Source organism: Oncorhynchus nerka, linkage group LG28 (assembly GCF_034236695.1).
Source record: "Oncorhynchus nerka isolate Pitt River linkage group LG28, Oner_Uvic_2.0, whole genome shotgun sequence".
In the NCBI taxonomy this organism is placed as follows: domain Eukaryota; kingdom Metazoa; phylum Chordata; class Actinopteri; order Salmoniformes; family Salmonidae; genus Oncorhynchus; species Oncorhynchus nerka.
The window spans coordinates 81,373,524-81,382,578 of NC_088423.1; the positions used below are offsets into that span (position 1 = coordinate 81,373,524).

At 48.1% G+C, this 9,055-nt stretch overlaps 1 protein-coding gene across 1 annotated transcript; it reads left to right on the forward strand.

Moving 5' to 3' along the window:
• The first annotated feature begins 1,505 nt into the window (after positions 1–1,505).
• Positions 1,506–5,298, forward strand: LOC135565522 (involucrin-like). The gene is made up of 3 exons (XM_065012577.1): positions 1,506–1,607; positions 4,386–4,643; positions 4,726–5,298. Exons 1-3 carry the CDS (start codon positions 1,506–1,508, stop codon positions 5,296–5,298), a joined length of 933 nt encoding a protein of 310 aa, XP_064868649.1.
• The last annotated feature ends 3,757 nt before the right edge of the window (positions 5,299–9,055 follow it).

A 9,055-nucleotide genomic window follows, 5' to 3' on the forward strand; every position in this document is an offset into this window, starting at 1 on the left:
GTTCTATAGTCAGAACTCTTCAGTCTCCTGCCTGCTATGCATTACTGGGGATGTACAGCAAATTACACCCGGCGTCCATTAGTTCTTTTCAGGGTTAATATTGATGCAGATATCATTTCTATCTACGGTGTCATTTATTTGAAATACTATGTGAGGGAAGTAGCTCCGGCAGTGAATCAAATCAATTGATAGAGCAGTTAGCCTCGCAGCCCGGCCTGTCTGGGAGACCGCTGAGCGAGCATGAAATATTATGGAGATTGTTCTTTAAAGTGATCTCTTTATCATCATTTGTCTGCAGCCTGGGTGATCCTATCCAGCCCGCGCAGCACTAGCTGCTTTCCTCTTGGGCACCAGCTGTCATAACTCAATCAGCTGGATAATGCAGTCGCGTGCTGCATGCTACCGCTGCGGTGTGTGTGCCCCTCTCACCCCCCCCCGTCCACCTCCTCCACCCCTCACATCCCCCTCCTCCAACCCTCGCCTCCCCCTCCTCCAACCCTCGCCTCCCCCTCCTCCAACCCTCGCCTCCCCCTTCGCACCCCTTCTCCTCCCCCTTCGCACCCCTTCGCCTCCCCCTTCGCACCCCTTCGCCCCCCCTCGCACCCCTTCGCCTCCCCCTTCACATCCCAGCCGCTGCACATGTCAAGGAGCATCCAGAGAGCCGCTCATCATCGGCGCTGATGGCCCTTCCTCTCTGGGGCCTGCTTGTTTATGTCACTTCCTATGTGAGGGGCCACTAGTTCATGTCACCCACTACAGTAGGAGCATGACTGCTGCGTTATTTCATGTTCAGCTCAGCTGGCTGTCGGTGTGTGTGTGAGTGTGTGAGTGTGTGTATGTGTGAGTGTGTGTATGTGTGAGTGTGTATGTGTGTGAGTGTGTGTGTGGAGCCAGGGCTTGGTGGCTTGGTAAAACCCCCCTCCTCAGTGTATGACAGCTAGTTTAACTCTCATGCTGTCTGTTTTGTTGTGCTCAAAGTGAACATACGTCTTTTATGGCTCCCTTCTCCACAGTCTGTTAGTGAGCCTGTGGATGGTTGTTTTACTGCCCATAAATAGTCACGTGTGGCATATTTTTTGTGTCATAAGGACGGCAGTTAGGAGACTCACTTCAAGAGAGACATCTTACTTAGGGTCATCAACCATTCAGTCCACTAAAAATGGACTATTGTCAGAGTGGACTCTCAAAACAATATACAATAGTATATACTGTATACAAAAACAACATACAATACTATATACTGTATACAAAAACAATACTGTCTCCAGCCTCTCTCAGAAGAATATAGACTATATGCACTGATATGTATCCATATGGGCGTCTCTGGGTTCAGTTGAGTGGTCATCTTTAGTGACACACAGGGAATAAAGACAGAGTTATACAGGCTACCTGGGATCCACCGGGATCAATGTGTACTCTCATAAAGTAATATGTATAAAGTACACTATTTATTATACACACAGACGGTCTCCGGCCTTGGTGTCCTGTGTGTCTCTGAGTTGAGAATGGGCATCTTCAGTGACAGACAGGAACTGGCCATAGATGGCATCTTCAGTGACAGACAGGAACTGGCCATAGATGGCATCTTCAGTGACAGGGCCAGGACAGTAAAGGGCGTTAAGGAAAAAGCTGCATTATTCAAAGACAGCAGGACACCAGGATCCACTGGCTGTGTCATGTCATCCTGATCCGTGCCTTATACCCTACTGATATTCCATCACTCACCATGTACTGGATACTGTGGCAGACAGTACAGGACCTTCCACACCAACTGATACTCAAAACCATACTTTGCCCTTTGCTATACAATCACGTCAACATGAAGGGTGACACTGAGCCATGGATGTTGACGTGGACGATAATTGTGTAAAGTGATGATGTGGGACGTAGTTACTGTACATAGTTGACATCACATGGTGTTACTGACCTGTACTCTCTCCAAAACCAATACTTGTCCAGAGTGTGCTCTCTCCATCTCTCTCCCATCTACCTATCCATCTCTCTCTCTCGCTCTCCATCTCTCTCTCTATCCATTTCTCTCTCTCACTCTCCATCTCTCTCTCTAGCTCACCATCTCTCTCTCTCTAGCTCTCCACCTCTCTCTCTCGCTCTCCATCTCTCTCTCTCTAGCTCTCCACCTCTCTCTCTCGCTCTCCATCTCTCTCTCTCTAGCTCTCCACCTCTCTCTCTCGCTCTCCATCTCTCTCTCTCTAGCTCTCCACCTCTCTCTCTCGCTCTCCATCTCTCTCTCTCTAGCTCTCCACCTCTCTCTTTCGCTCTCCATCTCTCTCTCTCTAGCTCTCCATCCCTCTCTCTCTTACTCTCCATCTACCTCTCTCTCGCTCTCCATCTCTCTCTCTCGCTCTCCATCTCTCTCTCTCTCACTCTCCATTTCTCTCTCTAGCTCACCATCTCTCTCTCTCTAGCTTTCCACCTCTCTCTCTCGCTCTCCATCTCTCTCTCTAGCTCTCCATCCCTCTCTCTCTCTCGCTCTCCATCTCTTTCTCTCTAGCTATCCATCTCTCTCTCACTCTCCATCTCTCTCTCTCACTCTCCATCTCTCTCTCTAGCTCTCCATCTGTCTCTCAATTCAATTCAATTCAAGGGCTTTATTGGCATGGGAAACATGTGTTAACATTGCCAAAGTAAGTGAGGTAGACAACATACAAAGTGAATATATAAAGTGAAAAACAACAAAAATTAACAGTAAACATTACACATACAGAAGTTTCAAAACAATAAAGACATTACAAATGTCATATTATATATATACAGTGTTTTAACAATGTACAAATGGTTAAAGGACACAAGATAAAATAAATAAGCATAAATATGGGTTGTATTTACAATGGTGTTTGTTCTTCACTGGTTGCCCTTTTCTCGTGGCAACAGGTCACAAATCTTGCTGCTGTGATGGCACACTGTGGAATTTCACCCAGTAGATATGGGAGTTTTTAAAAATTGGATTTGTTTTCGAATTCTTTGTAGATCTGTGTAATCTGAGGGAAATATGTCTCTCTAATATGGTCATACATTGGGCAGGAGGTTAGGAAGTGCAGCTCAGTTTCCACCTCGTTTTGTGGGCAGTGAGCACATAGCCTGTCTTCTCTTGAGAGCCATGTCTGCCTACGGCGGCCATTCTCAATAGCAAGGCTATGCTCACTGAGTCTGTACATAGTCAAAGCTTTCCTTAATTTTGGGTCAGTCACAGTGGTCGGGGACTCTTCTCCAGGTTCATCTCTCTGTAGGTGATGGCTTTGTTATGGAAGGTTTGGGAATCGCTTCCTTTTAGGTGGTTGTAGAATTTAACGGCTCTTTTCTGGATTTTGATAATTAGTGGGTATCGGCCCAATTCTGCTCTGCATGCATTCTCTCTCTCACTCTCCATCTCTCTCTCTCGCTCTGTTTATAGTTTGTTTGTATAAACATCAGAGCGCTAAAAACAATCAACACACAAACGTCCTGCAGAACAGTGTGTATGAGTAGGGTTTATGACCAACACCAATACAAATAATAGAAACAAAGCTTAGTATCAAGATAATTCTACTCAAATTGAATGGTAACAAGTTATATGTGTACCTAGTATTCATCGACAAAATAAACATTTGTTGATCTATTGTCTACAGACAATAATGTCACTGAGCAGCTAGAGCCACATTTATACATAGTGTATTTCTGAACAACTGATTGTGACCAGCTCTGCCAGGGCAGTGACGTAGTAACAAACGCTACTGGGCTGAAACAATGAAGGCTCTTAGCAGGAAGAGAATGGCCATTTGTCACTGTACACTGATCAAATTCATACAGGGGCATTGTACTGGTGTAAAAATGGACGTCCAACACAGTAATCAGAGACAGATGGAAGGTTCAGCTGTCGCCTGGTGCTGGGAGACAGAGAGACAGAGCCTGGGCTCTAAAAGGCTGTGTTGGTGTGGCTCTCAGTGTCCCAGTGACTGGTGATAACCACTAGCTCACCATATTGATCATGGAGACCAGAGTGGAGTGGAGGGTGAGAGGTGGCCACACACAAACACACACAACCCAGAGAAACAGCCTCCTAACGCAGCTTTAATAACACCGTCTTGTGGTGAAAGGAAGACCTGGATTCAAACCCAGTCGGTCACACTGTGCAACCTCATAGTTTTCATTTCAAATCCAAACAGACTAATTAAAACGAGTCCCTAAAGACTGTAGACCAGGAGGAATACATCTCTGTAGACCAGGAGGAATACATCTCTGTAGACCAGGAGGAATACATCTCTGTAGACCAGGAGGAATACATCTCTGTAGACCAGGAGGAATACATCTCTGTAGACCAGGAGGAATACATCTCTGTAGACCAGGAGGAATACTCTCTGTAGACCAGGAGGAATACATCTCTGTAGACCAGGAAATACATCTCTGTAGACCAGGAGGAATACATCTCTGTAGACCAGGAGGAATACATCTCTGTAGACCAGGAGGAATACATCTCTGTAGACCAGGAGGAATACATCTCTGTAGACCAGGAGGAATACATCTCTGTAGACCAGGAGGAATACATCTCTGTAGACCAGGAGGAATACATCTCTGTAGACCAGGAGGAATACATCTCTGTAGACCAGGAGGAATACATCTCTGTAGACCAGGAGGAATACATCTCTGTAGACCAGGAGGAATACATCTCTAGACCAGGAGGAATACATCTCTGAGACCAGGAGGAATCACATACTCTCTGTAGACCAGGAGGAATACATCTCTGTAGACCAGGAGGAATACATCTCTGTAGACCAGGAGGAATACATCTCTGTAGACCAGGAGGAATACATCTCTGTAGACCAGGAGGAATACATCTCTGTAGACCAGGAGGAATACATCTCTGTAGACCAGGAGGAATACATCTCTGTAGACCAGGAGGAATACATCTCTGTAGACCAGGAGGAAGACCAGGAGGAATACATCTCTGTAGACCAGGAGGAATACATCTCTGTAGACCAGGAGGAATACATCTCTGTAGACCAGGAGGAATACATCTCTGTAGACCAGGAGGAATACATCTCTGTAGACCAGGAGGAATACATCTCTGTAGACCAGGAGAATACATCTCTGTATCTCTCTGTAGACCAGGAGGAATACATCTCTGTAGACCAGGAGGAATACATCTCTGTAGACCAGGAGGTAGACCAGGAGGAATACATCTCTGTAGACCAGGAGGAATACATCAATGTAGACCAGGAATACATCTCTGTAGACCAGGAGGAATACATCTCTGTAGACCAGGAGGAATACTCTGTATCCAGGAGGAATACATCTCTGTAGACCAGGAGGAATACATCTCTGTAGACCATGCAGGAGGAATCTCTCTCCAGGAGGAATACATCTCTGTAGACCAGGAGGAATACATCTCTGTAGAAGTGTCTCTGTAGACCAGGAGTCTCTGTAATGTTACATCCAGCCTCTGTAGGGAGGAATACCAGACACCAGACTGTTGTGTATGACTCATGTTCACCAGCTGGATAATGTTCCATTCTCCCCCCAGCTTCACTATCCTGATTGGACAGGTAGACACTAAGGCGTGTTGCTTGTCTCCACTATGTTTCCACAGATTCAGCAGAAAATGTTTTATTGTGCGTTTTTGCCTCACCAATCCAAACAATGTGAGCTGCATGCACATGGCACATGGCTCCGTTTTAGCTGTGTGACGTAGGTTGGTTCCTCTACCGTTCTATGAATTACCCAGATACTGTTTTGGCTTTAGAGAGAGCGGGAGAAAGAGGGCTGCTCGATAGCTTTAGAGTTTTACTTAAGGTTAAACTGAGATTTGAATTTGAAGCGTTGACTTTAATAATCCCCTGCCACTGTCCAAGTGGTGCTCTGTTTTGTCTCCACTGAATGGGTTCAGGGTGTGTGTATGTGTGTGAGTGCTTTTCGTGCGTGTGTGTTCTTGTGTATCATGCAGGGTTCTGGTGGCAGGTAGCCGGGTACACAGCGGGTGCACGGTTGGTCTGTGACAACCTCTCTCTGCTCCCAGGGGCAGATCTGCCACACTCTCCAAATCACACAGTGGGCTGGAGTCAATGCACTGAAACTAAGCACAAACAACAACCAAGTCTGCCCCTTATTCTGAATCAAAGTGAACTTACATGAACCAGGTTGTGGATGCGTCATTCTACAAGTCCACACCCATACTACAGAACATCCCTGCTGTTTCATTCATGAAAACTCCTCCTCATCCTCCCCTCGTTCTCACCCTCCTATCTCTCTATCCTCCCTGTGTTGTGTGTCACAGTGTGTAGCTGGTTTGCTTTAAGGGACAGGGCTCCAGAGGTTCTTTGCAGCGACCAGCTTTCTCTCAAAACCAAACTCAAACACAACCAAAAAATGACACCCTACGTCTCAGCTGCTGTTCCCAAAACTCCCTCATATTCACGGTTCAATCCAGCTGGTACAGTACAATAGTATCAGCAACACCATGAAGACTGGCAGAACGGAGCAGAAATATACGCTCCAGCTGTGGTGGGCACACACACACACACGCATGCACACACACACTGGCTCTGTGCATGCCACTAGACAGACCAGACTGTGTGTGTGGTGTAGGTCTGTGTGTGTCACGCCATCAGAATGTGTGGTTCTGTTGTGTGATGGAGGTCCTGAGAACGATGGCTGTAGCTGCAGTCCTATCAGCCTATCAGATAACAGTATGTAAAAACTGAGGCCAACAGGAAGGACCTGCATGTTTCCCAGCAGCCACTACTGTTCTCCAGAGAGCCAATAACCATTCAGATGTACTCTCCAGCAGGTCTGGGTTCAGTGTTCTCTTTGGCAGCCATACTATATTGTAAATGGCCTACGTCTTTACAGGTCAAAACAGGTGCTCTCAGTATATATCTACAGGGTGGTGGTCTGAGGGGTGGGTGACATCACCCCGTTTAGATGTTGAAAGAGCCTGTAAAAGGCCATGATTTTAAAAGGGCCTAGTGCGTGTGTGAATTCTCCTCATAACACCTGGGCCTATGTAAACCACTAATGACAGAGAAAAAATAAACCTCAACTTATCCCTTTTATTTAGCTGATAAGGGACATGAAACGCATTTGTCTCATTGAGATCAGTAAAATTAGGTAAGCAATGAAGCAAGAAGATATGCAGTCAAGAAAGGAGGCCATTGGAGACGGAGAGCCATGTGGAAAACCCCCACCATCACAGTGACCTCTCTGTCTGTGTTGCGTGTTACATTACGTTACCTCTCCACTCTCCATATAAACACATGCAGCCAGACCAGGACCAGACCCATATTGCTGGTCTGCCGTGTAAGCAGAGAGCCTAATTAATAACACACGTTGGCGTGTCCCATCTTCCTTCAGCAGGCTAAAGAGAGAGAGAGCGGAGGGAGACCGAGAGAGAGAGAGGGAGACAGAGAGAGAGAGAGAGAGAGAGAGAGAGAGAGAGAGATGCAACATGTAATGCAACATGCAATTGGATTGAATTGAATTGAGAGAGAGAGTGAGACAGAGATAGAGAGAGAGAGGGGGAGACAGTGAGTGAGAGAGATGAGCAGAACTGAACTAAGCCCGGCCCCCTTTTCCTCCCCACCTCGTCCTGCTGTGGGGGAAGAGTTCAGATGTGATGAGGGTCAAATAAATAGCCATGATTCATTCCACTCTGCAATACCACTCTAACATCCACTCAGCCCCAGGTTTCCTCAGCCAACACCCAGCCACCTGTTGCTCTTCTTCTATAAATGCTGGCCGAACTGAGGAAGTCCTCTCATGTGGAACTGAGCCCTCGATCTCCCCTACTCCTATTTCTCCGCTCCCATATCCCTACTCTCCATCTCCTTTCCTCTCCTCACCCCTGCATCCATTCCTCTGTTCTCCACTCTCCCATCTCCTCTCCTCTCTGCACCTCTTCTCTCCACTCTCCCATCTCCTCTCCTCTCTGCACCTCTCCTCTCCACTCTCCCATCTCCTCTCCCTCTGCACCTCTCCTCTCCACTCTCCCATCTCCTCTCTCTCTCTGCCCCTCCTCTCCACTCTCCTATCTCCTCTCTCCTCTGCATCTCTCCCTCTCCTCTCCTCTCTGCACCTCTCCTCTCCACTCTCCTATCTCCTCTCCTCTCTGCACCTCTCCTCTCCACTCTCCCTATCTCCTCTCCTCTCTGCATCTCTCCTCTCCACTCTCCTCCTCTCCTCTCCTCTCTGCACCTCTCCTCTCCACTCTCCCATCTCCTCTCCTCTCTGCACCTCTCCTCTCCACTCTCCCATCTCCTCTCCTCTCTGCACCTCTCTCTCCACTCTCCCATCTCCTCTCCTCTCTGCACCTCTCCTCTCCACTCTCCCATCTCCTCTCTCTCTGCACCTCTCTGCACCTCTCCTCTCTCCTGCACTCTCCTCTCCATCTCCTCTCCTCTCTGCACCTCTCCTCCTCTCACTCTCCCATCTCCTCTCCTCTCTGCACCTCTCCTCTCCACTCTCCCATCTCCTCTCCTCTCTGCACCTCTCTCTCCACTCTCCATCTCCTCTCCCATCTCCTCTCCTCTCTGTCCTCTCTGTCCTCTCCACTCTCCATCTCCATCTCCTCTCCTCTCTGCACCTCTCCTCTCCACTCTCCCCTCTCCTCTCCTCTCTGCACCTCTCCTCTCCACTCTCCCATCTCCTCTCCTCTCTGCACCTCTCCTCTCCACTCTCCCATCTCCTCTCCTCTCTCCTCTCCACTCTCCCATCTCTCCCTCTCTGCACCTCTCCTCTCCACTCTCCTATCTCCTCTCCTCTCTGCACCTCTCCTCTCCACTCTCCTATCTCCCATCTCTCCCTCTCTGCACCTCTCCTCTCCACTCTCCCATCTCCTCTCCTCTCTGCCTCTCCACTCTCCCATCTCCTCTCCTCTCTGCACCTCTCCTCTCCACTCTCCCATCTCCTCTCCTCTCTGTACTTCTTCTCTCCACTATCCCATCTCCTCTCCTCTCTGCACCTCTCCTCTCCACTCTCCTATCTCCTCTCCTCTCTGCACCTCTCCTCTCCACTCTCCCATCTCCTCTCCTCTCTGCACCTCTCCTCTCCACTCTCCCATCTCCTC

Coding starts and splice junctions, on each gene's coding strand:
- LOC135565522 (XM_065012577.1), top strand. CDS start 1,506: ATGGGCATCTTCAGTGACAGACAGGAACTGGCCATAGATGGCATCTTC. Junction 1,608..4,385: donor TCAGTGACAGGGCCAGGACA/GTAAAGGGCGTT, acceptor ACATCTCTGTAG/ACCAGGAAATACATCTCTGT. Junction 4,644..4,725: donor ACCAGGAGGAATACATCTCT/GTAGACCAGGAG, acceptor TCTGTAGACCAG/GAGGAATACATCTCTGTAGA.